Here is a 27,922-nt window from a genome sequence, read left to right as displayed (position 1 = left end):
TCCATATCATGATGTCATTTGGTACGGATACCACAAAGACATCCTTCATTTCAGCACGCAAAAACACAAGAACAACTGAAATATGGTTCATATTTTAATAAAATATTCATTTTTACATTGCTAAAGATAAATGATGACATAGTTCATAATTCTATTTTCAACAACAATGATTATTGCAGTAGTACAGGGTGACTCTGACTAAATGTAATAAAACCACATATCTAGGGGCTACAAGGCCTTTGTTCCTCCGATCTGGCATGCGAAGGACAGAAAGTTTCCAATTATGAGGTCATATCAATATTTACAGTGTTGCATAATGACCTGGGTCAATTGGTGAAAGGTCAGTTAATTTGAACTCAAAAATAATTTCACTCCGGAGTTCAGGTTTTGACAACATTTCGGCCATGCCTCTATTGTACCCCTCCACAAACAATACAGTTACCAGTAAATAGCTAATTTGCAACCAATGGAATGTATTGAAATAATCATATGTGATTAGGAGAAAATTAGGGATCATATGTGAGAGTATAAAGTTACCTGCCCCCGCCCACCGATGAGATGTTCACACAGGTAGCAAAATAATCTACAGCTACATGTCATAATACAAGCAAACAATACTTATGTAAATGAATCAATATTAAAAGAGATTGTATATGCATAAACCATGCCACAGTGCCTTGCTATACACTGACAACACTTAAATACTGTGAGGAATAAATAATTGAATAAATAATACTATAAGTTAACAAACTGTCCATGTGAGGAACATTTACATACATCACAGCTCTATCAGGTTACTTTTCAATAATCAGTCCTAATCTACCTAACTTGAAGATATTTTTCTAATTGCTGAATACAAAGTTACTCCTATATGCGGCATTAACTAAGATGGTTTCAACGCTACGTTTCAAGAACACACTCAGGGAAATCACATTAGAAAGAATAACGGTAGATAATCTTACACAATAACTGATCAAAGGAGAATAAGTATTGCTTTCAGGGTTTTCTAAATTCCTAAAACACCATGTATAAAAAGCAAAAACACACAATTGGGGTAATTTACATCAATGTTATCTTGTAAACTGCATTTGGAGCCCATCACTATGCAAGATTAAAAACCAACATCATCAGGTAAGCTACAATTGGCTCCAATCTGTCCAGCAAATTGTAAAGGTTTAAATCTGCATTCTGTGTTTGACCAACCAGCAGGTTATAACAAATTTTGTATAATGTCTATCAAAAGACTAAAACTAAAACATTATGCCTTATTTCATGGGTCATTTTGAGCAAAGAGCTTATCACTACACCTTCAACACAACTATACCGTGTTCCATCAGACTAAGGTAAACCAGTGTGAAGACTGGGGAAGTGCAGCATTAAATTCTACAATTCTGACAAAAATGCCAATACAGGGAAACAAAACATGAAGACTCACATATAGAAGAAATTTTCGACTATTTCTCATATTGACAATATAATTTCCTTCAAAATTCTCAATAGAAGCACATGATTTTTGGACTCCATTGCAAACACTAAACCCTTACAAAATCCATGGCCTCGTTGATGGAGTGCATATTAACTGGTCATGTCATTTTATGTGCATTGAAGTACATAAAACGACACGTCAACCTGCTTTTACAAGCCATGCTTCCAACAACCGGGCCAGCAGATGTCTACTTCTACAATCCTGACACACAAACTCACACAATATTAAGAGTTGCATACATCACTCAAGTTACCGGTATTTAACATGATTTAACTAGAAACCTCAGTGAGTACTTGGATGACCATGCATGTTTATGGAAGCACTGCAATAGTGTGCATATTTCTAGTCGAAGACACCCCCTTCCAGATATTATTATCTTACACACGTTTTACATCTGAATATCTGACCAGCTTTGATTTATTGCGATCCTCTGTTAGAGAACATGATAGTAAACCAAGAAATCTTCTACAGAATTATTGCATTGTTTATTTACACTAACTGATTTAGATCAGTACTCAGTTCCGCATGAGTTACTCCATACTTTCTTTAAAGAAGACATGCGTCAATTCCCTCAGCTGTCTTCCTCGCACAGACTGTTCAAGGCTTCGAGGCAAGCAATGTGGCAGAACACGTACTGGTCCTTGGTCTGGATCATCCCTTGGCGTTGTTCTCTCAGCTCTTTCACAAGGCTCGGAATTTCAAACTGAAAGGAAAGAACAAAGTTAGTAATTGGTCAAAGCCTCTGACTATAACAACACAGTATTCCCCTTACATATATCGTATTCAATGAGGCAGAGGGAAACAGCAATGACATACCTTCAAATCTTTCTCCATGTGAGCTAACACCAGGTCTATGGTCAACAACGCGCCCGTTCTTCCAATTCCTGCACTACAGTGGACTACAATGGGGCCAGTGGTGTGATACAAGTGCATGAGTTGTATGTACTGTAACAGCGGTCTTGCTGAGGATGGTGTCCCATGATCTGGCCAAGTTGTGTAATTCAGGTGGATGACGTCTCGACTCATACCAGTCTCGCTGTCGCTCATTCTGATTGTGTTGATTATAAAATGCTCCAAAGTTTCAGATTTTGACAGTGAAACTTCGTACCTGCAAAATATGAATGTTGCATCATAGCAAATTACTCTTGAGTCTTCACAAAGCATGGACAGGTCAACTACAGACACTATATTAGAAAAACAACAACATCTAAAGTAATTCATACAATAAATGAAACTATCGATGAATGTCGAATTGACTGCTTCAATTCTACCATGACTATGACCTAACTTCTGTGACAACATACCTATTTTCTACACTGAATGAAGCACCTATTGTTTGTGGCCAATATCGATGACACTTGACCTTGCCTCCTTCCAGATCTAATGTTGTCATGGCGATGACTGATACTCGACACTCCCAGACCATGCGCCAGAAATCACTGGTCGTGTTTGGCAGGGGACCTTGGCAGGCTATAAAGTGGTGGGAGTGTTTTCCAACACTGACTTTAATGTCGCTGGCGTTGATGTAGTTGTTTGGACCAGAAAGTGTAACACGGTTTGCATCGTCTGGAAAAGTATACGGATCAAATGAACACAATGCTACAATCTTACAAACAGTTCTTGGAAGATGATCTACAACTACACTGGAACCCACATAAACAAGCCAGGATCCACAAAATACAAAATTGGACAAAAAAATTTGCAAAATAGCAGACACTCATTGATATGAAGAGACGTCCAGCTGATATGTTAAAAGAAAACAAAGTATTTTGAAAGTTTTTCATTTGAAGATGCCACTTCCCGCAATTAACTTAATATCTTGGCACTGGCATGGCACTACAGCCTTTCCTTGAATACTGCATATGGGAGAACATGTCCACTGACTGCTGCACTCAGCTTGTAGCATTTAAAGCAACTCAATTGGGTATGAAACTTGAGTTACGCCCAAAGCAAAAGGTTGGCAAATGGAATTTCCTGATAAACACCAAAGCTGTGTTTCCATGATCCCACTTACTGCTATAGAAAGGACTAGGTGAATCTAGGAAAATAACCAGAAAAAAGGTCATTTAAATGTGTGCAATCTTGAATTACTTCCTGAACTTAGCCTGAGAGGCATAAATGTATTTTCATTGAGATTAGCAAAAAAATGTATCTCATGACAATGTTTTCATGAGCAGAACCCATCCTCACGTGAATTACAAACTTGTGAACAACTATGAAATATAGGAACTGACATTTGTTGTCAATTCACTGCGGCTGACTTTGCACACTTACATGGTAGCACATTTCTATATCGATTCTGGGGTTTATTTTCAGGCATCTTGGCAATATCGCAATTATCGGTAGGTTCCACATGCCGCAAACTCTGGAAACAGATTACGAGAAAGATTGAGGGGAGCAATCAGAAGAAAGATCAACCTTAATCAAACTAACAGAAACTTGAGAGATACTTTTCCTTTAAAAAAGTTGATGCAGAACTAATAGATTCTTGTATCCTAATCTTGTTTTGGAATCCCAGACATGATTATTTTCCAACAACACCTACCTTATACTCCTCAACAGGTTGGTCATTCTCTATCCCAGCAGTCATCCTCTCGATCAGAGACTCCAGATTCTTTCCACTGTAGAGACCACTCTCAGCTACCTTGACAATGGGCAGTGTGTGCAACCAATCATCAGTCACCGGGTCGGGAATCTCGGCTCGGTGATTCTCAACCACAGTTTGATCATCATCAGCACCATCCACATCATCAGTACCATTAACGCTTCCTTCAGGTAATGGGATGTCATCATCAAACGATGAAGACGACTCCTCATCAGCATCAGCATACATGCTTTGTTTTGGTCCTGCGATATCTAAATCCACGTCACGGTTTGTAAGATTAGCATTCTCATCACTTGAGTCCTTTGCTTGGTAACCATTGTGAGGCTTCTCCTCACTCTCTTCCTCACTGGAAGACTCCAGATCATAATCTGAATCATGACTGTTCATCACTCCCGGTGACATCATCGGGGAAGCAGGGGAGTCTGCCGAAAATGCAGGGGATATTGGGAAGTCGCGTTCATGCATCGGTTTGACAGAGTCTATGAGGCTGAGCATTGCGTCGGATTCTTCCTCACTGATCATGGCTGGCGTTTGTGGCTTGCTACTTGGCATGGAGGACGGCGTCGATGCCATGTATTGCCGGAGCGCATCTCTTTCATCACTCAGCTGGAAGGTCTTGGCTGCTTGGCTGTTTGGTCGGGATGGTGCTGGCCTGGAATTGGACCAAAATGGGATGATAGATCTCTCATATCACTTCTTTTAAGACAATAGCACAAGATATGCGATAATATCCCAATTCTTTGGGATTCTGAATAAAGAGTCAAGATTATTTAGAGGTGCTGTTGCTAAGCTATGAAAAATGAGGTCATTTACAAGGTGAACAGTAATATTTTGATGAACCTCAACTTACCTAGATACTGCAATGGACACTTCCCCCCGAGCTTTCCGTAGGATGGCAACAGCTTTGTTTGGGTTCATTCCGATCAAGTTTTCTCCATTTAACTAGAACAGGTGAAAATAGAATGGGATAAAGGATATCACAACACAATAAACATACATAGAGTTGACATGTCACGCTGAGCAGACTAGAGTCATATAAAGAGTCTAGTGACCAGGAATATTGAATGAACAATTCTGGTCAGTACTGTTAGGGAAAGTGATGATTTCAAGAATTGATCGCTGGAGATTTTGAATAGACGCAAAACATGTTTACTTCCAATCCTGAGCATTCTCAGATAACACCTTTACCTCAAGGAGGCGATCTCCAACCTTCAGTCTCCCATCCTCATCAGCAGGTCCACCCGGAGCGATGGATTTGACGAATATCCCGATAGATGATCCCTTCTCACCACCGACGAGACCAAAGCCAAGACTACCGTTGGCATTCTTCTCTAGCTCCAGACGGATCACACCACTCTGTGGAAAGAAGAAAAGAAAATGCTGACTCATTGCCGAAACAAACCAGAACCTACCCCGAATGCAATTTTTGAGGCATACTTGTGACAGACCTTGTAAAAGTGCAATGACTCTGTCTTTGACACAACCATACTGCCAATTTATCGGGTCCCAAAGGTACCATTGGCATGTAGTAGTGTGATTATCATAAGAAAAATTTACTTCAGAACACCTTAACAAAAGTGGTCAGGTGGGGGGTTTCTATGGGAGATGATATGTAATGAAGTCTATGATTTACTAGGAAAGTAAAGTACTGGAAATGACTGGGTAACTGATAAATGCTCTAGAACAATAAGTATCCATTGTCAGGTAAAGGATGGAAATAGGCCAAAACCTGAAGAAAATGTGATGTACAACATATAAGGATAATCGATAAAGGAAGACAGTGGAGTATAAAATATTGGAAAGTGGGGTGACCATTACACCAGGTAAGAGGACAGACTCTTATTGACAGAATTTGAAATATTCCCCAAACCACCACGACATTGAGACATCTCTATCAAGTCTTGCCAAACACTCAGCCAGAGGAGGGAATAGTGACTTCGAAACCATTATTGTCCCAGTAATATCTAAATGACGGGGTTACAAATTTACAAACATACCTGGCGATTTTTGTTACCTGATCCAGCTTTGGTGCTTTGTTGCTTTAACAAGGATGGTTTAACATTAGTGACATTTCGCCATACTCTCAACTGATTTTGTTTAATACTCCAACAGGGAACCGCAGAGGTGGAAGATTACAGCAGCAAGTACATCTTCATTAACATCTTCGATTACAAATCTAACCCGATGAAGAAATGAGCCACGACCATTTGATTGGAGATAGGATCACAAGTGTCGGTATATGAGCACGGTTATTTATTGTCTTAGTTATGACTTGGTATTCTCCTTACCTGTGGTATATACGGTCTTGACTCTGACCTCTCCAACCCATCATCTGACCACAGTGCTATAGAAGAGGCCACACTCTCCGCTCGTTCAGGCACAGCCATTTCGAGGTAGGCGTTACTCCGTGGACTCAACACTTCCTCCTCGACTTCCTCAGTCACTGGTGATTTGCGACCATACGAATGAGGCTGTATGAGACCTTGCTTGGACGACTCAAGATTAGCGATCAACGCCTTCACAGCGGCAGGCCCATCATCTTCTTCTTCTGGTTCACTTGATGAGAGGTCACTATCTCCTGGGTATTCCTGGCCAAACTCAGCTTCCGAATCAACCTACAAACACGAGAATGAAAGCTACCTCAGAGTGAGCACTAAGAACAAAAGTCAAACATTGCATGGAAATTTTACACCAGCCATCAAAGATCATCTACAAGGCTCTGACATTGCTATGCCTTGGTACACACAAACTCAGGATATCATGAGCACACATGGGGGTGGACGAGATCTCAAATATGCACTGCCATTATAGTTCATACATATTTGGATTGAATGTCAATAGCTGAAACACATACCAATTACCATGTTGAGCAAATATGATTCATAATTGTGTAAACACACTGAAACATATGCATTTACATGCTGGGTTCCCCAATATATCAAACGATACCTGTTGAGCAACATAAGACTCCCAAGTGACACACTTGTTACATAAACAAAGAATCAATAACATTCTTGATAAAATAAATGTTGGAAACTACAATTTTGGCACTTTAAGACCAAAGATATAAATCTCAACCAAATACCACATGACATGGCTACCTGAACTCTTGGTGTTATCAATGCAGACGTCTCCAATGTTTCTACAGGAGTTGGAGGTCTGTACACCCTGATAGTGACGACTTGGGGCGTCCCACGTAGGAAGTTAACAGCATCATGATGGCCAAGGTGCGACACATCAGTACCATTAACCTGCAACGCAAAAAAACGTTGTGTTAGCCGTCTGTCTTTGCAACAACATGACCTAGATTGCCATGTTACTCATTCATCAAGATCTCAGCCTTTTCAGATGGCCTATTTATCACCTCCACTACATTGATTCATCTTTTCGATAATCTTTCCCTTTTTTTCACCGACCCCCCTTATTTTATGGTTCCGGAGCAAAGATCCCAACATTTGCAACAACACAGCTGCATGAAACTGAATCAATCAATTCTAGTTTAAGCCATTAGAAGTAATGACACATCAAAGTGCTTACTTTGATTAATTTATCTCCAGGCTGTAGCTGTCCATTCGAGAGAGCTGGCTCCTGTACGATGGCCTTGATATAGCACCCATTGGTTGTGTCTGCTCCACCTGACACCTTGAACCCTAAACCTCCACCGTCTCTCTTCATTAGGGTCACCTCTATCTCCTGCAAGTCGATTTCAACATGAATATAAGAGTACCATTTGAGTTCTGAGTTACAAAGGAAACAACATGTAGTTATCAAGGTAATGAATAAAGCAGTGACAGCCAGACATTGCGAGTACAATTTTAGAATAACGTTTGAAAAGTTTGTTCCTTTTTACAGCGAGGGCTCACAGGGCTACCAGTTAAATACACTCACCCCAGGGTTCAGTGACACTTCATCCATATCTGTATCTGTATCCATTGACAGCTGCTTGGAAGAATAGTTCTTCAGCGGCGACCGTATCACCGACTCTCGAGATGACACACTCACATCTGATTGGCTGCTGGCAGGGTGAAGGGAGGAAGCTGAATCTATATCGCGGGATGGTGAATACACCGGAGATTTGTCAGTGTAGTAGTCCGTGGACAGGTAACTCTCATCGTAATTAGCATCAGAGTCTATTGGTGGGGATTCATACTTGGAAGACATGATGCTGGACTCTGGAAATTCTGATTCTGAGAGTTGGGTTTCCGATTGCCCAATCGGGGAGAGTGCGTGGTACTCATGGTTGTTGGCTGGTGACAGGTTCGGAGTCGACGAGTTTAACATGTCCAATTCAGCAGAGATATCAGCATCCTGAATGCAAGAAAGCAGAGATGGATATCAAGACATGTAAGATTGCATTCAACACATTTGGTAACAACATTTCTCCTTTTCTAAACTGACCTGTGTAATGTTAGCATAATCCTGGTGAATTTGCCTAGGGGATCATGTTTTTCATGGGCAAAAAGAATGGCAGCTTTAAGTGATTTCAGTTTACAATGTGTGATGTTATGGACCACAGACTAAAATCAAGAAAACTGTCCTCTCACAGTTTCAAGTATCTAAATGGAGTTGAGTAAGTTTAAAAGAATGACATATGAATAACTGTTGCATGTTACCTGAATTTCTCCGACAGAGGGCAGAATCCCAGCCAGTGGCCGACACAACTTTAACTTCACACGATGGGTAGCTGATCTCAGTAGAGCTATCATCTCATTATGAGTGAGATTCTTCACTTTCACATCGCTCACTTCCAGAATGATGTCACCGACATCCATCTTGCGACTTCGCGCAGCAGCACCATTCGGAAATACATTCTTGATCCTGGGAATACACACAATACCATCATCGTGACTGTCTTTGCCTCCAACAATACTGAAACCAAGACCTTCTGCAGTTTTTTCCAGTTCCACAATGAAAGTATTATCTTTCGTCACCAACGAGTAGTCCTTTTCAGATTCACCCGAGTTTTCAGATGTTGGTGTATTCGAAAGCACGCTGACACCTGGAGATGAGGTTGGGGGCTTGGCCGAGGTTGGGACACCTCGCTCCATAACAAGTCGACATACTTCAGGAGTGTTCCTTAATGTCTCCACCGCCAGTTTATGTGTGACACCGCTAAGGAGAACATCATTAATCTCCAGGACCCGATCACCGACTTGTATTCGGTTGTCCAGCTCAGCAGCCCCGTTAGACACCATGGACTTGACGTAGATCCCACCGTGCCTAACACTGGTGTTCACACCACCCTGAAATCAGAACATCAGAATGTAATCTCAAGCCATTAAAATAACAAATGTTTGAATACGAAGACAAAGGAAACCAAAAGTGAACCTGCCCACAATGACTCAGCATATATTCATTTTCAAACTTCATCAGTCAACTTACCGTGACATTAAGCCCCAAACTCCCATTAATCTTCTGCAAGACAACTTCATATCTATCCTCGTACTTGAGGGTAGCCATGACATCATGAGAAGTGCCGCGGTCGAGGATATTGTCCGCCAAATCCTCCTCACTGTCTACGGAACCTTCACTCTCAGATTCTTGGGATATTGTAAGTATAGGTGTCGATGCTTTATCCATCATGGCCGTGACTGGCGAGCGCCCCATCATGAGTGGGAGACCATGGTCAAGGAGACGAGGGCTCAACCCGGTTTTTGGTGCCGTGTGCATCTTACGGGCATCCCTCGCCTCGACGCGACTCTCATGAGGTGGCATGTCAACCTCGGAGTCCTCACCAGATCCTATACCATTCAATGGACTCACATGTTTAGCTGGAAGAAGATAATTTCCAGTTGGTAACATCAAATCATGGAACTGTGGATAATAGTGATCAGGTTATAATGAAATGGTCTCAATATTGGTGTTTTATCACTGAGCCACTGGCATAGATATGCTTATATTGTTCACGACAGAGGAAGTCTCCGTTTCTAATGCTGACTTTCACCATGATCACGGATATAATTTTGTTGCTCGTCTCTGTCCTGTGCGAAGGAGCAAAATTCTTGGGTACCTACCTTGTATATCAATGACTGGTGTGACATTCCCAGACATCCCTGAACGAGGTGAATGTGTGTTACTCCGAGGAGTAGTGGACCTCTTGGTCTGTTTGGCTGGTTCATCTGCATAGACTGGCTGTGACACAAGGAGCTGAACAGGTGAAGGAGAATCTCGGATGATCTCCACAGCCTTGTGATGTGGAATACCTTCGAAACTCTTCCCATTAACAGCGATAATGCGGTCACCAGCTTGAACTTGGCCCCCCGTCTCAGCAGGTCCACCAGGCGTAATCGACTTTATGAAAATACCCAGGTCAAGTTTACTTGTACTTTCACCACCGACAATCGTTATTCCGATACCGTATTCTCGATCTTTTGCAAGTGATACCATGATGACTCTTCTCTCCTGCGTCTCAGGAGGTGGGAGGTTGTTAAAGCGCTCATGCAGGGTGTCAGATACTGTCTCACTGTGTAAACCTGCTGGAAACAGTGTCTGGTCAACAGACTTGACACTTGCATCTGAAGATAAAGAACATTAGTTCAAACACAGGAACATTCAAGGCAAAGTCTGACATTTCCTTAACATCAAAGACCATACTAAAGTAGATTTCCCAGGAGCCGAAAGAGGTTCACAGTCCATATGAACTTATCTCTGCCTGACAAAGATTTCAAATCACAATCCTCCAGTACAAATCATGATAATAACATCGACGCTGACACCTTGTAAGGCTAACCTTGTGCGAGGGCAGAGTTCAGACAACTTACCAACCACGAAAGCTTTCATTTCATTCTTGTCTGGCGAGTGCATGCTGGTCTCTATCCTTGGAGTGGTCTCATTCGATGAGTGGTCGTTGAAGTCCATTGAGGAACTGTAACAGAAAATACCACAATCAGATAGCCTAACATCAAAAAAGTCTGCAAAGAAATTGACCATTGGTGCACCAGTGTTTGTCAGTGTGGACCTATCCATTCTGTACATCAAGGAAATGGATGTCCGGTTACATCCAACCATGAATGCTCAAATAGGCAAATTATAAACACTTTTTGTTTGACGTAGCACAGAAATTTCAATGAGGCCACTTGTGTAATAATTGAAAATCAAACAGTTTTTTTATCGTCGCTGACCTCTGGTATTTCCTTCAAAGCATTGAGACTAATACATTACTGACAATACTGATGCTTACTCTGTAGGTTCGACCACCAGGGTAGGAGTCAAGTCTCTCTTTTTATCACGGTGGTGGACATACGCCTCAGCATTCTGGTAGTAACCTGCGTCCGCAAAGTTCTGGGGAGCGTTCTCAATGCCATGTTCAACCTGAAATCACATGAAACACTATCTAGTCCCAGATTTAGAAAAAATTATCGTGACCTTGAAAAAAATTGGAAAATAAATCCTAAGTCCAAGTCATAGCATATTTGAACATCATCTCCCAAATGTTCAGCTTAAACACCACATTATTTCCCACATAATCGTCCATTTAGGCCTTTATATAAAAAACCACCACACACAGGATTGAAAACTATCAGTCCATATCCCCATAAGTACAGTACTCAAACTAAAGATCCACCATACATTATAATAATGGACGAAGAAGGTCAATACATAAATGGACAATCACTGCATAATTGATGACTGTAGAACCCAATACCAAGGATTATTACATCAACATAAACACCGACCTAATTTTGACTCAGGCCTTATTAGTATGTTTAGACCCACTTAACAAATTGTTGAGTTACAGAGCAGTATTATGCACCATTAAACAAACAGGTATTATACGCTGACACAGAAGGCCACTGGCAAGAGATCATGAATGCCTTATTACTATGTCTTCACTTTTATATGAACTTCTGAGTTCCTAACCATGATCATGGCCTCTTCATAGCCTATTTAGTTGCAGGCTTTTGATTAACAAATAGTTTCAACATGCCGTATATAGTCAAAGTGACACTAAGTTCATGAAGAAAGACCCTACCATGGCACATCATACATGATTATGTTTCTCTCTTAAATTATCAGCTGCAGGGCCAGCTTTACCAATCACCAGTCGCCGAAACTAACCTCAGCACAGGTAAGCTATTGTGTCGGCACTTGGATTGAATAATCAGGGTTTACACCTTGGATAAGTTATGAAGTCATTCATGAAAAAACGTGAATTTTGGCCAAAGCGTTTCAAATCAAAATGCAGGTCCTGAGCTATGGACATCTTTGACTGAGGCATATGACAACATTTAGATCATAATAAACATTTCCCTACCTGTGCTTCTATCATTTCTGCATCATCCTCATATTCCTTGTCGCTAGGGTAATCCTCAAAGTCTGGCTCCTGAGGCTCATCGACATAAACGTCATCATCAGAAGCAACTGCCTCGGGGTAGTCCATTGGCATCTCTGAAGAAAATAGGAGGAATTTTATTGAATTTGCAATAGACTTTTCAAAGAAGTCCCAGCAGTGTACTCAATCATGCCAAAGGATGTACACCCAACATTGCCCAATAAGCTTAATGCAGAAGATATCTTTTTATGACAAAAAGCTAAAAAGATATTAATTAGATGACACGTGACAATAATTTTGGCACTAAATAGACTCACCTTCATCTATCATTTCAGCAATGTTGGAGCGTGTGTGCTCCCTCAGTTGGAAATCATGTTGTTGTGTACTAAATTGAAGCAAATAACGTCCCCTGAAAAGAAAATTAAACATAATAAATGTATCAACCAATCCTGAATGGCATCAATTGATGACCTAAAAGCAGGCCACCCAAAGAATCTTTCTTTTCAATGAACTGTACTGCATTTCAGTGCCCAGAAGGTTTTTGTTGAGTTAAAAGACTTCAGTCAACAATATACTTACTTTTTGTGGCTGTCTGTGTAGTAGCTTAGTTTATCTATCTTGAGATTTTTAGTGTCCGACTTGGGAAGAACTGAAAATCGCTTTCGATTGAAAGAAAGTTTCTTTGTCATCGACCAGGGATGTCGCTGAAGTACCACGCGTGTGTCACCTTGTTTCTCGGCAATGCTGATCCCGTTAACGTTAACGCCAACCCAAGTTGGTATGACTCGATCCTGTTTACTCTGTAATAAAAACAACAACAATAATTTCTTGCATGTTCATCTTTTTAGTCAAAATGCATACTACAGCAGCTTTGGGAGTTGTAGCAAGTTCCAAACTTGCAAAAAGCACCACCTTGACCGAATGACTCCAAAATAGGACACACACCAGGATGTCAAATGATGTCTCAATGGCACAGAAAGTACGAACAGAAAGGAACACAAAGAATCTAGCTACGCATGCTGGCCTGTGTTGGCCTACCTCACCTTAAATATCCTGTAAAAGTGGATTCCATACTCAGAGAGCTGCTGCATTTCCTGAAAAGACCAACAATACATTGATGATACCATTCAAGGCTGGTAGACACATTCATCTGAAAGATAGCTCTCTATCAAGAACATGATCAGTTTGGATACGGAGGTTGGTCTTTTTTTTAGCTAAGTCTTGTATCCATTACCAGTTTTAGCATCAAACTAATGCGGATTATGTCATTATACTGTTCCTGTCGACTGTTTCAATAATGGAGTAAATATCATCCCACATTATGAGCACCACTGGACTTACCTTAAGATAGAGTAGTTCCGCTTCCAGCTCCCGAACACCATGATGACTCCGGTGCATACTCGGCAGTTTATCTTTAACAAAGGCTGTCCCCACCCGCCGCATAATCCGCGCTGGCACATAATGTTCTGGTAGGAAGTAATTGCGACCACAGGTCTTGGTGTCGTAGTTTCCGTACTCTGCCTGTAGAGCTATGGAGGCGAGTTGCATGGTGTCATCCTCGTTACATTGGGTCCGCTCCTCCAAGATGTCACGACGGAGTTGAAGGTAGTACAGATGCTTGGTTGAGGAATGTCTGAATGTAACAAGAGTACTGACATGAGAATCAACCGAATGAAATTTGAGCGAGTGTCAACAAATCAACCCAATCTCCAAACTTCGACAGGCTGTCTTCCTGTTCAGAACACTACAATTCTGAAATCCTAACCATAGAGCACAACATAAAAGGTACACAGCAGAAACGTCCTGTACAAGACCAGGATCACATGTTGATGATGATAAAATCTCTTGACTTACCTAAGCTGGCTGATCTCTTCACTATAAAACTTCACCCTGAAGTATAGTGTAAACGGACGGTCCAGGGTGCCTCCTTTCTGGTCCTTCCAACTGGCTGGGGCGACTTTGCTGAGCTTGGTGTCATGATTTAAGAACATGTGCTCTCCGTCTGAAATACAGAAACATCTGGTGTCAAAATTTCCGGTTTTGTGTTTGGCAACATTCGCACGTAAAACTTGTTGATACGATTGACAAAGGAGTAAATATCACTCAACTTTATGAGCTCCACTAGACTGACCTTGAGGTGACTTACAAGTACACGCAAGGTGGTCTGTGAAGGGAATCCAACCCCCTTGTTCAGACCACCAATCTGACAGGTTCCAAACACTGCCCAAGTCTCCACAATTATATCAATATGTCCTTACCAGTAATGTAGGTCAGTCCGAAGTAGTAATGTTCAGGCAGAGCCAGATGATTAGCTACGAGGTCAAAAAGATGTTTCCCAGTCGTGCTTGGATCGCACACAAGATCTATGATCACGCCATTCAGTAATAAGATCTTCAACGGCTTCAGGGAGTTGATGTTCTTCACATTCTATGGAAAAGAAACACATTGATAAGAAGATTAAAGTGGATCACACCCTAGCAATGTTTAAACACAGCTATAGCTGACCATTAAACCTCTGTCATGAAATTGAAATTGAAACAGTTGGGCTGTGACTAAAGTGATGAACCCAGAAAGTTGTTTGTCTGGAAAGTTGTTTGTAAACCTATTTTACAATGAACACAATGCCCCAGACAGAAGCACAACATCCTTAACTCCTGTTTCAGATTACTGCTGGTTAAAATAACAAGACACACTATGGCCAATCTAGTCATCAGAGAATGGAATGATGCTAATCTCTTCTGTAGTAAATCTAGGTTATAAAAACATCTTCTAGACAGGGAAGAGGTACTCACTTGTGTATTTGGCATGGTCAGTCTGATGTGCGGCTCACTACTTTTGGCGATGAACTCTGGTCCAAAAAATTTCTGAAAAATCATATAAGAGATAAGTATCTATTTGTGTTAAAATCACTTCAACATGAAGAATTTAACCACAGCTGTGCCCTACTGGAGCTTAGCACTGACTCATCGATTTAAAAATTACACATTTATAGCTCGAGAACTGAATTCGTTATGCATCCCTTACTTCTCATGAAACACAAGTACTGATCGATAGATTATTTAACAGCAGCTGATAAAACCAACATAAAGTTCTTCAGAGAACAAACTGCTGAATCCTACCCTTGGTTTTTGTGATTGAGCATCTTTCTGTCGCATAGGTGGGGTAGATTTCGGTTGTTTAGAGGATTTCTTCTGCAAGAGGTCCTTCTGTGATTTTGATTTAGGCTCTGCATGGTTCAGCATCGATACCAAGGCTTGGACGGCTTCTTCCTTTGTGGGTGCTATCTCTTCTTCCATTGGTAACCCGTTGGTGCCTGACTGCAGAGGCTCTTGTCTAGAAACTCTAACAGGCTCTGGCATAGAATGAGGACGGTTATGCAGATGTTTTGAATCCCGATAATTTCTGTCCCTGAAAGGAAAAAAATAAGTTTTCACCCGCATATCTGGCAGAAGGTCACCAATTCTAACCTAAGCTGTCAGAGCCAAAGCTGTCTGTATCATAGTGGGAACGAGCTCAATACAGTCAACGGTGACCAAAGACCTCAGGCACTGATTTAACTTACTTAGGGAGCTCTGAATGGTCAGGAGGAAGTTGTAAGGGAAAGTCACTGAATTCACTGCCGTCTTGTTCTGGGGACGTAGCCATTCTCAACTGCAGCCCAACATCGGGTCCATATCTTGAACTGATGTCTGGACGGAACACACCTGTAGAACATAACATTGAAGACTTTACGTTACTTTTTCACCTAATTAGAGAAATTTAGGCCCGTATCTCTGAAGTCACATTGATTAAAACCCGATATTTTCCCCTCATTTCAGTGCTATGTTGGGTTATTGCACTGACCCTTGCGGCTATACACTATTTGCAAATGCATGCATCATAGATAGTACATACATCACTCTGCCTTTATCAACAAGTCGAGCAGCACTGGTGAAAGACTGTGTCAAGGGGATGTGCCATATTTGTAATTCAATAAACTTACCCTGATTGTATGAATTTGCTGCAGATAATATCGAGCGCCTGTCCCCATACTCCGTAGAAATATCACTGTTTGAATACGTATCACTCAAATATATTGGCTCAATCGGTTCATCGTAAAACATATTACCACGTATTGCCTCGAGGCGTCTACGCCTTTCGCGAAGTCTCTCGTAAACACTTTGAATAGATCCCGTATAGCTCACTGGTCTCCCAGGACCGTGCAAGGGGACTGAGTTATCCGTAGAGTCCATGGGTTGTGCTGATCTACTCGAGTCCGTATGGCGCAACCTGTGAGAGTTTGCTCTTGAGTTATTCAAAGCCATGTCTGAGTGATGATAAGGATGTGCTGGGAACCCTGGGTCGGGAAATCCCATCTGGTGTCTGCGCCTATGCTGCGGTGCACGATGCAGCTCTTGTCCAATCGAATGGCTCAGACGCAAATCAAACGTATTTGAGCCAGGAATGTCAAGATTTTGTGGAAATTCAGGTCCCACACTGTGCGGCCGGTAGCCATTTTGCTTTCTTGATCTATTGTGAACGCTAAGTCCAGGCTGGGTTGAGTCACTTGAACCTGAAAAGTCAAGAGAGGAGTTTTAGTGTCACCTGCAACAGATGCGTTCAATACTCCATATCGAGCAATAAGCAGCACCATAGGAAGAAAACCTTTGTTGCCAGAGTTTCCAACATAAGAGGTGAGAGGCGCTACATCTATCATATCGATTGCACAACTCTGACAGCTCTGATAACCACTTCCAAAACAATCTGTGAACTGATAGAATTCAGGCTCTGGACAGATTCTTACTATTGCCTCCCTGGCCTCTATTCCATGACTTTGACCTGACTCTAGACTTGGCCTTCCCTGAAGTGTGGCGTGATTTGCGACCTGGTGGAATTGGACTCTTTGCCTTTGCTCCCTGTTCCTCCCTGGCACCAAACACCTGATCCACTTGCTCCAACTGGAAGAGAAGTCACATCATTCAAGGAGGAAAAGACAGAAAGTCAATGTGAACATAGAGATATTTTTGATAACAGCAGTATACTATCACATGATGTTTGTCAATGAGAACATTTCCAGTATCGGCAGACTCATCACGGCCAGACACACACGAGTTTTTCTTTGGGAATTGAAGATTTCAAAACCATTAGTTGGATTGGGCTATAACAGAATTCAACACAAATCAGTCGATTTCATTGTAAATTATGATATAAAACCAATTGGCCTCAAAAAATGTGTTACCCCACCCTAGCAGCGGGAGAAAGTGGCAGAATTTGTTAACAGCAAATAGTGATATTAGTCAGAGAGGAGTTAGTTTTATTAGTCAGTATAACAAAAACTATGTCGAGATCACTGTGCATACCCAATGAGATTTATGGATTAGAGAAAGGGATTAACTTGATCTGCTACATGTTATGAAGAGAAGTAGTAACCTTAGGGTAGTACATAGATCTGATCTTATGTATCATGAAATGGTAAAAATCACAAAAGCAGTAATGCAGACCTAGACAGAAATGCAGGTCTTATACTTGCTTTATGATTGAGAGCAGTTGGCAACATCTATCTCTACATAAACAAGATAAAAGATGTGATACTGTATCCATTTCTTAATAAGTGTGGCTTGAATCTGTGTCTGAACACAAAAGTGGCTGTCATATCATGTTAACTGACAGCACATACTCTTGGGAAGTACTCTAACATTGCTGTAAAGACAAGAACCACTTCCAAACTGATAAGATATTTGAGTGGGAGCAAATGCAGCTGCTTCAATGTCAGAGCAGTACGATCAACAAGCTCAACTTTTGTCTCATCTGTAGTGCATGCTTGTAAACAATGAGAGATCATTTATAGCAACATGTGTGGACCAAAACAATGTGATGTTCTTGGCAGAGATATCCAGGCAAAGTTGATGTAGTGTACTCAGGAGCACAGCACACAGTATGCTGGACCTCACAACGTACAGAGTCACAACTGCTCTACTTGTTTGACACTGTCTCTGATCACATCCATCCTACTGTCTAGTGGATTCCTCAAACAGCAATGTGTGTGAGGCATGGCAAGCTAAAACAGGCAAATTATAACAGGCACCTGTGAATATGATATACCCATACCTGCTATGAATCTGTTAGTAATGAAGTAAGCAAGCTGTTACGATAATACAAAGATTTCAAGGCAGTATAAGTGTAAGAGGGTTAGGGTATAAACTTGATTAGGCTTACCTCCTCTTCAGGGATACTGGGGATACTGGTGAGCTGAGTAAGCAAGGGGAGCAAAATCAGAAACACAAACAGAATGTAAGGAGGCAGATATCTCTCCATGAAGTACCTCACGCTCAAATGAACATTTCTACAGTGCTACAAAAAAGATGTCCTCATTTCCCGCTCAAAATCGGATATGGAAAATTATCACTACTTTGAATTCACTCTGACATCCAGAATCACTTGTCTTATTGCATACTGTGTCAAAAGGACAAAAGAGAAAACTTTCGAATCCCAGACCGTCTCTACTTACGTTCTGCAAGCTGCCAAACACCAGCTTATAGAGCTTCGTGACGTATTGGGAGTATGGTTTATGGTTAGTCTTTGAAGGGGCGAGCTGGCCACAAGCCTGAAAGTGAAAAGTAACAAATGACACACAACATGTATAAGATACCTATGATCTCTTAGTCACAACTGAAGGACGAAGTGCCTTCACTGAATGCGTGAAACACTTGAATCTGAGTAGCCTCCTTGTCAACTTTATCCAAGCTACCTCTTCATACTGATAGAGATGCTCATATGCCCAACCAGGCGTTGCACCTATTCATAGCTGTGGTTGATAAGCAAGGTGAGGGGATGGTAACACCTGTGATGATCTGCAACATCTAGTGATCAATCTCGTTAATCAGCTGTGCTATTTTAAAATGAGTTGCTGACATTCAAATGAACACACTTTAGATTTTGAGATCTTTTTGTAACAGATCCCAACATGCATAATCTTTGAATGGACAGAGAAGGCCTTTAATTTAGCTCTTTATGCATGAAGTCCCATCGACTCATCCACTAATCAACTTTCAGACATCTACCATCTGCTTACTATAATTTCAAGTGCGCTACAAATATCGACAAGTTTTTCTATCCACCCTGTTCAAATTGGAGTTAAGCTTCTCCTCGATTCAAAATGTACAGTAATTTTTGTTTTTCACGGAGCATAGTCAGTCGTACTCAACTGTTGACTTACATCGAGTAATTCAGCAAGAGTGATCCTGCTGGACGGGTCATTTTCACACATGGTGTACAGCAGCGTATCTAAGTCTTCACTCAACTTCAACTTCTGAAAGATAGTGCAACAAAAACATGTAAATGAAATGTATACCACATATAGCTGGTTTCTCTTTATGATAAGCACTAAACATGGACATCTGCAGCACAATCAATCTGGCCAATCTATCCACCCTCGAGAAGAATGGGTGTTTCAAATGGACGGTGAATCATTAGAGTCTAGCCCATGTTTATGTAGGTATTGGCATAACACAGGTGTTCAATGAGAGTTAAGAACCACTCATGTTCAGAAGCAATTAAGCATGAGGTGGAGTATGCAACAACCACATCACTGATATACAGCTGAGCTTGCCTCTGGCATCAAGTCCTAGGCTGACAAAGGGCTGCCAAGACAAGGCCAATCAAACTGACTGGATATATCGACAGGAGTTTTCTGTTCTTTCTAATACTGTCGCTGGCCTCAAACCAGACTCCACCTTACTAGGCAATCAATCGATTTTTTCAACATTAAAATCAACCACAGTCTATATGTAACCATGTTGATGAATGTTTTGATAAGTATTGAATGTGGTTTAGAGCACCAATTGATTTATATAGGCGTTTCACACTAGTAGTATACATTTTGAGAATGCATAGAACTCCACTGTTAGTGTTTAATTGATTTTAGTAGCAGAAACAGAAGTTCGAATATATTTGATTGCATTGAAAGTAGTGACGGTTCTCCACCCATATGATACACATGTCACTTTCTTGAATTCAAAATATCAAGTTACCAACATTCCACATCTGAATATTTGCCATCTGGGGCCCATACTCACCTCGTGTAAACCTTGTCCAAAGTCAGCAGCTTCATATAACGTCATTCCTAAGCCATATATATAAATCTGAAATGCCAAGGAAGATAGTTTGATTGAAAGATACAAACATTGTTCAGTCATTATGTTTCAAGTTACAGTCTGGCTCATCAGACAAATGCAACTTTGTGACAACTTCAAAGTACTCCATTCATTACAACATTTTTACCATCACTTTAGAGTAATTAACCAATATACATGGACAAAACACTGCCGATAACCCAGGGCAAACTCCAAACTCACAACAGCAGTTTACTTTATTCTTCAGAAATAGCATATCATTCATTGCTTGCACGGAACCACTTAGTGAGGCATGCTCAAGCTCATTAAAAGTTGCACCCCACTATCTCCAAGATGAACCCAGTTTACCTAAGTTCTTCTGGAATTTTCACACCAGCACTCCTCTTTTCTTGAAATCTAAGCTAAAATGACTAGTAGGAAGTGTATTGTTACCTTTTCAAGCTGTACATCAGCCAAGATGGGAGCAGAAAAAGTCTCGGGAGCAGCATATTTGCTCTCCTGCCACTTCTGCAGGGAGAGCTCATCAAATTTCACCTTTCCGTTGCCAGAGAGCATCAGGGTGTCAGGGCTGATCATGTAAGATGGACGGTCATCTGTTTGATTAAATGCTTCATCTGAAAGTGAAAGTTTTTTGTAGTTTTGAGACAAATGTCAGTATAACATTGCCAAGGTCAAGGCAGTTTGACTATGAGTGAATATCTTACTTCACAATTTGACTTTTGCACTTGTGACTGCTCATAAAGATCCACATTACATTGTTGGTACCAATGGCGTTCTTGACAGAGAATTCTACTGAATAGAGTTGGTTTTTGGAATAAAGATAATGCCAATACAACCTATCTGATTTATTGTTGATATCGGAATTTCAAAGACCATTAATTGTCTGAACAACCCTATCTGAATCCCAGTGAATGTCAACCCCTGAATCAATCAAAGACATACCTTTGATAAAGAGATCTTGGAGGGCCTCGACGCTCTGACACAGCACGCCCCATATCTCTGGTTCAGCAAGAGGGCACCCCTTGATCTCGAGGGCCTCGGAGAGGGCTACCTCTAGGCTAACACCAGGCATCCTTCTACGCTAAGCTACAACATCTGAAATAGACAAGAAAACAACCTGGTTAAATTTGTGGCATATCTCTTCATTTTTAGCAGTAGGGCCCTATAATGTTTGCATCACCTTCCTTTGGATAGGTTGAAACTATTTTTCGTTCATGGATGCGATTTCTGAAAGAAGACACAGGGTAAAGTGCTGTTCAAAACGAACATCAGTATCTAGTGGGCAGACCCTCAGTTGGACCTTAGTGTTAGGTGGAACTGTTCCAAGCTTTGCATAGGCTAAGCTCTCACTCTCAGTTATCTCAGTGTAGGTATAAGATCTCAGTCCAAACGGTTAAGTAATCCTGCTCTCCTTTAAAGTTGAATGATATGGGCTACTGGCCAAGGGGGTCAGAGAAGAACGATTATGTCAATGATATATTGATACATCAAACATGACCCATCTTTGTGACTTGAATGAGCAGATTAAGCTCATTGAAATTCCTGTCATCAAAATCAGAACAAATTATCTTCTTACCCCTGTCAATAGCAGTAGTCCATATAAATATTGTACCAGACCTATAGTCTTGAAGAGTCCAAGTACGCTTCGAAATAATTACTTTTCCAGGCCTATATTTGTATAATCTCTGGTCAACATGGTCAAGTGTAGGCAATCTTTGGTATGTCCCACCAGGACAAGGTAACATGGAAGTCTCATAATTGCACACAATAAAAAGAACTTTCACACAATTCAAGTCTGAATATTGGCACCGAACGTGACACTTTCCAATGAGGAAACAACGTTTTAGCAGCCAGATTGTGATGATTATAAGCTATGAGAGGAAGATGGTAGTGCCAGGAGCTGGGGAGGAAGGGGTTTGCCTATCCAATAGCCTATATCATCTCTTCAGAATTTGGCTCATGTGAAAAACAGAGGCCGTCTACAGCAATAAGCAGGCCACTAGGAAACCATTACTTTTCATTCAAGTTTTTTATTGAAATAGTCAGGTGGCTATGATCACGAAATGCACAGGTGAGATATAGACTACCTGTTTACTTGATAGGCTTAAATCTATTTCTGGACACAGCTTGTTGAGATGGATAGCTTTAGGTTTCCATGGAAACATTTACTATTTTTAAAGACATATTTTCCATACCATCTCATTTTTCAACTGCATGGCACCTTCCAGCCAAAACCTATTGAGATAAAGAGCAAACAGAAATCTGAAAGTGATTTAGTCTCAAGAAAGTTGAAATGGGCTGCCAAGTAAATGAAAGAAGTCCAACTTTGCAAGCCATATTTCAATCATGTTAGGCCTGAACAAGATTTAGAACATGTCATTGTTTTCTGGCGAACTTCCTAAAACAATGCAATAAAAATAGCCCCATTAGTATTAATAAATGAATTTATACCTAATCTAATTTTCCTTAAATCCACAACAAGAGACACAAGTGAAATCCAAAGGTGGTTGTCCACTAACAAGCACTGATTTGTAGGACTGAGTGGACCACCAACTGATTTCTCCAACACAACACATAATACAAATTATGGATTGTAATTATGAATAACATAGATTTGGTCTATACTTGTTATTGGACGATCCAAACATATGAATCCTCTTTAGAAGACTTTCAATCAATGCCAAAGTCAGCAAAGGTTCCAGAATTGGTATCCGTTTATGCATGCCCGTACATGCAGACATACAGTATATACCTTGGTTACAGATGCAGATTCCTCAGAGAAGTTTGAATGATATGATAATAACACGACATTTTCAAACAGCAGCATTTTATGCTTTTGGCCATCAAACGTGTGACCTCTTTGCCATCAGCAGTAAGACATTTTCTGGATTCCAATATGTAGAAGTTCCCATTTAATCCATTTTAGTCCACTGAAGACATTCACGACATTAGTCCTTTTTTCAAAGACCTATAATTCAACAACAAAACTTCGAAAGCCTATTAGGATATTGTAAGTGAGACATGGCCATGGTAGAATTGGCCAGTGCTTACAAAATTCGGAAGCAATCTTTACGCATTACTATTAGACCCTATACTTTAGTACAGATTTTTAGGTTTTTTTAGTCAGGCCAAAAGTTTGAAGCCTAACAGCTGCAGAGTAAGACACAACTACAGTATACACTGTAAAAGAATATCACTTGAAAAGGACTCTTCATCCCTTGTCTCCCACATTTCAAAGAAAAAGAAGAACAAGCCATAAACTTATCATTTCTCATCACTATAGGGCCTATGTGGTAGAGGTGAGATAAAGAATGGTGAGTGTGACTCGTTATCTCATAAACTTTTGCGAGTTGTTGGAAACCATTTCTCCTGACAGCTCTGTGGTGTCCAGGCTTTGTCATCGGAATTCTTCTCCACATAGCGCCATTTGTGGCTTGATTGATTTCCGTATGTGCGTATATAAAAGGGAAATCAGCCGACTGTGGCGACATGCCTATTCGGTCATATGGCACAAGTATATTGTATATTGTCAGAGCAAATAACCCCATGGTGGGTCTCATTCAACAAGGAATGTTTCAAGCATGTTTGATATAAACTGCTATTAACAGGTAAAGACTTACACATCCTACCTTATAGGAAAGCTTTGTGGGCTGTTGAAGTCAAGGCCTGACCATCCCTTATTGCAAGATAGTCCCACCGGCAAAATTGATAAAATACTAGCTAATGTAACAAGCTTGGCAAATTGCTGGCTTAGTCTCCTCATACCACTGCTGAACGCAGGGTATTCTTTAGTTGAAGGGTTAAAACATCACAGGTCCCTGTAGTATTGCCTGGGGCCAATTTTAATTTGTTTTCTTGAATAAGAAACTATACCATTTGTCAACATGATTATCAGCAAGTGAAAAAATGTAGCCACCGGTCTGAGTTTAGATTGTGGACTTGGTCATGTTAGAAGGATATACGATCATCATTTACCATGTAATATAAAAAGCGAATACATTTACCATATACTTCAGGTATTATTGTTGGTTCAAACCAGGCCTGTGTTGATATTGCTGTTCAAACTAAAAGGTATAGGCTTTCATTTGTTCACAGTACATTTATGAGGTTTAGTCATGCATTGTTCCTCTCAAATGCACGCCAATTGGCTGAAAAGTTCACCTTTCATGCTTCACCTTTTGTTTTTCTCGTTTGAAAATTATCAAAAAGGTGAACGAAAGTGTCAAGATTTATGGATCTATCTGATCAATTTGGCTACCAAGTTATGTTGTATGATAACAGACTAATTACTCTCCACAAGATTCTCTGAGTGGGCCCTAAACAGAACAGGTCACGCATTCTTGAGGCTTTCCTTGGCACACTAAGTAATCAGGTATCTGACATAACCAATGGAAAGGTGCCAACCAAGTACCACCGAGAATATTATATTGACTGAAAATAAAACATATGGTCGGAGAAATCTGCCTGCAATGATTGTTGATCAAAGCGCTTGATTCACCGAAGCATCAGCCTTGCCAGAAAACAGTAGCACGGACACAGGTTTTCGAAAGTTTCTTTTGCTAAAGTGTGTGCTTTCTGCTCTGTGGTGCAAGACTGACCAAATGTCAACAAATCTAGAGGCCATTGCAACTAAGACCACAGTTCTGGCAGTTAGAATTACACTTTATTTTTATGGACTTTCAGTACAACCAACCCAGAAAGTTATTGGCAAATATATCAAGATCTCAGGGCTACTATGCTGTTGCTTCAACCTACTGAGCACTTTGAGGAGAAGAAAGGCTGACCCTAATGAAACAATGGTGAATGTTTCATGCCATGGCATGGGTTCAATGTTAATGATGTATGAGGTGTTCCAATCAATACTTGCGTTGAACCGCAATCAAAGGAAATATTGAGGTTTACACTTGGCATACTTGGAGTGAAAAAAATGGATTTCTCAGCGACCAAAATAACGAGAATTTTACTGAAGAGTGAGTGACACAAATCAGTCGCTCCAGGGTAAAATAACAAGTTGAGAACCGATGGCACGCCAGCCAAGTCCTATCTCGCCATGCACCTGAACTAATGAAGTATTTCTTTCTGAAGTTCAAAGTTTTGACAACCCTTGATCTAGTCCTAAAATGTTTGGCGGTCTAGAGTTTAGAAAGTTTTGACGAGTCCATGTTTGAAAAGAAGCAATAATCTACCTGTCTATAATGATGAACCACTAATGAGAAAATCTGAGGATTTAGTGAAATTCCATTCTGAGATTATCATGCATGTAATATTGACTAAACCAATAATCCAGGGAGGGTTTAAAATGGTAATAGTATTATTTGAGTTAAGATACCACACCACAAACCTGGAGATAGAAGATTAGCGATTACTGGTTTTACCCGTAGACAAGAGATTTTGTTGTTGCACATAGCAGCGGTAAGTTAAAATGCTCATTTGCAGGTGCTTGACATTGCCATACCATTTACAAGGCAGTTTCAGATGTGTTAGACATTACAAGACTTTACAAGCTCATTAGTTAAAAGCAAGTTTTATCTATAATGATGACAGTACCAATTATGACAACAGCACTTAATTGCTAAAAGAGCTTGTGTAGTCTACTCCACTCCACTTTAAACCCATCATCATCAACACAAACATGATGCACAAACTGATCTATAATACTATGACGTTATTCCACTTTTATGCAAATCATCAACGCGTCATACCAACAACATCCGTATTGAATTTCTCAACTTAATCCAGTTATCATGTCGAACCATTGATTGAACTGGCTCCATTTAAACCTGCTTATTATAATCTTTGGTTCTACCTTTATTGATTGGCTTAATGGTGGAACTGGCAGTGCACAGGTTTTAGCCAAATCAGGGTTATTGGTCAATTTCTTTAAGCCTCGCATGATTTCCCCGCTACATTATTCTATCATTTATAATTTATCTGAGAAATCACGCCAGAGCTGTTGAACATTGCAACGATATAATTCACCCAATGAAGAACCCCTAGGCTGTGCTGTCAGTGTTTGAAATTTTTGAGGGAAAACCTGAAAATAACCCCTATCACATCTATTTACAGAATTGGTCATTCTCATGGACCTGGACAGCGATTAGGTGCCGAGTGGTGCTTTGATTTACATTATGAATGTCGTAGCCGCAGGACATACACAATCAGTGGTCCTTCCACAGGCAGAGCACAAGCACAGGAGAAGTAATTATATAGGTATACAATCTATACACTTACACACACTGTACAAAATGTACATGTGGATTTCTCAGAAAAGTTGTCAAATTTCTATTCCTTAATTTCAAAACTTGTATGGACATCTCGGACAATTTCAAACTGAAATTCGGGGAACAACGGGTGAAAAATACTTTACCTCATATATCCAAATAATTTATAATCACTAATCCCATACAATAAGTGAGTAATGATGATTAATTGACGGAATAATGCTCACACTTGTGTTTTGATCGCCATTTTGACACTCTATCAACACTCCGTAATTTAATTGGATATTGCGCTGTTGGCAGCGCCATCTATCGTAAACGACTTGAACTGCATTCTTTGCTCTCCAAAAATTGATCACTCACTGGTGAATTGATCAGAAACAAAAGTTCTGTTGCAGCCAAGTTGTCGTAGTGTTAGTATCCCCTCATTTTCAAAAAAGTTAATGATCTTCAATCAGACTCGTTGATGGAAGCGCAGCCTTATGGGACACAGCTTCCCCCGAACAGACAAGTGAGTCATCACATCACACAGAACTTATATGAAGTTTGCACCAATATCTTTTACTGGAGCTCATAGCAAAGAAGGGAATAAAACAGACATATATCATCTACCTCATTTTATTACATATGACATTGACATACAGTTCACAAGTAAGCTTCAGACATTACAAGCTTATGAGTTAAAAGCAGACATAATAGTTGAGAATAGTAGGATAAAGAACAAACCAAGTGGATTTCAGACTGATATTACAAATGTATTTAGTTATAGTTACAGATTGCATAGTGGAGGAGGCCAAGGCCTTTCATGGAGATTAAGAGAGAAAACACCCTAGAAAAGTCTACACATAACTAACATAAACATGTCTTCCTAAATGTTGAGCAGCAGACTTGTACATTGTGTTATTCAGTTTACAAAAATATAAATGCTTTCTAACTTCAGGCTGTCTGAGGTATCATATTTGAACCCCCAGAAATTGTTCATATACAAACTTTGTTTCATACCCACAGATAGCTTTTCAGGAATCAATCTTTTTTTACTGTCAGCAGGCCTCTTGGCAAAGGCCCATAAAATGTTTGTCGAAATTAACAAAGTAACCAGCTGTCACAAAAAAACCTGTAAAATATTTAAATGCTGACAGAAGTGAACACAACATAAGACATTTTTTAAATACACAAAAATAAAAATTTACATTTTTGACAGGTTATTCTTCTTTCTATGTACAGCAACTA

At 40.4% G+C, this 27,922-nt stretch overlaps 1 protein-coding gene across 3 annotated transcripts; it reads right to left on the bottom strand.

The window, feature by feature from the left end:
- Window positions 1-81: 81 nt before the first annotated feature.
- Window positions 82-26,941, bottom strand: LOC135494901 (tyrosine-protein phosphatase non-receptor type 13-like). 3 transcript variants are annotated; one of them, XM_064783223.1, is made up of 36 exons: window positions 26,842-26,941; window positions 21,417-21,569; window positions 20,907-21,088; window positions 20,418-20,483; window positions 19,559-19,651; window positions 18,851-18,946; window positions 18,559-18,591; window positions 17,147-17,300; window positions 16,346-16,915; window positions 15,926-16,067; window positions 15,483-15,771; window positions 15,156-15,227; window positions 14,622-14,790; window positions 14,218-14,365; window positions 13,705-13,996; window positions 13,407-13,457; window positions 12,943-13,163; window positions 12,681-12,772; window positions 12,346-12,479; window positions 11,272-11,402; window positions 10,853-10,956; window positions 10,106-10,606; window positions 9,474-9,862; window positions 8,705-9,334; window positions 7,980-8,399; window positions 7,629-7,784; window positions 7,193-7,342; window positions 6,380-6,706; window positions 6,089-6,130; window positions 5,280-5,447; window positions 4,942-5,033; window positions 4,032-4,743; window positions 3,761-3,851; window positions 2,791-3,052; window positions 2,303-2,594; window positions 82-2,189 (listed from the first exon to the last, which is right to left on the bottom strand). In XM_064783223.1, the coding sequence occupies exons 2-36, from the start codon at window positions 21,544-21,546 to the stop codon at window positions 2,058-2,060; spliced, it is 7,533 nt and encodes a 2,510-aa protein (XP_064639293.1). In that variant the 5' UTR covers window positions 21,547-21,569; window positions 26,842-26,941; the 3' UTR covers window positions 82-2,057. The 3 variants fall into 3 exon arrangements, with proteins under 3 accessions (XP_064639293.1, XP_064639309.1, XP_064639301.1); XM_064783239.1 differs by lacking the exon at window positions 6,089-6,130; XM_064783231.1 differs by lacking the exon at window positions 18,559-18,591.
- Between the last annotated feature and the right edge of the window lie 981 nt (window positions 26,942-27,922).

Source organism: Lineus longissimus, chromosome 1, assembly GCF_910592395.1.
Source record: "Lineus longissimus chromosome 1, tnLinLong1.2, whole genome shotgun sequence".
NCBI lineage: Eukaryota > Metazoa > Nemertea > Pilidiophora > Heteronemertea > Lineidae > Lineus > Lineus longissimus.
This window is presented reverse-complemented; position numbering and strand designations above follow the sequence as displayed.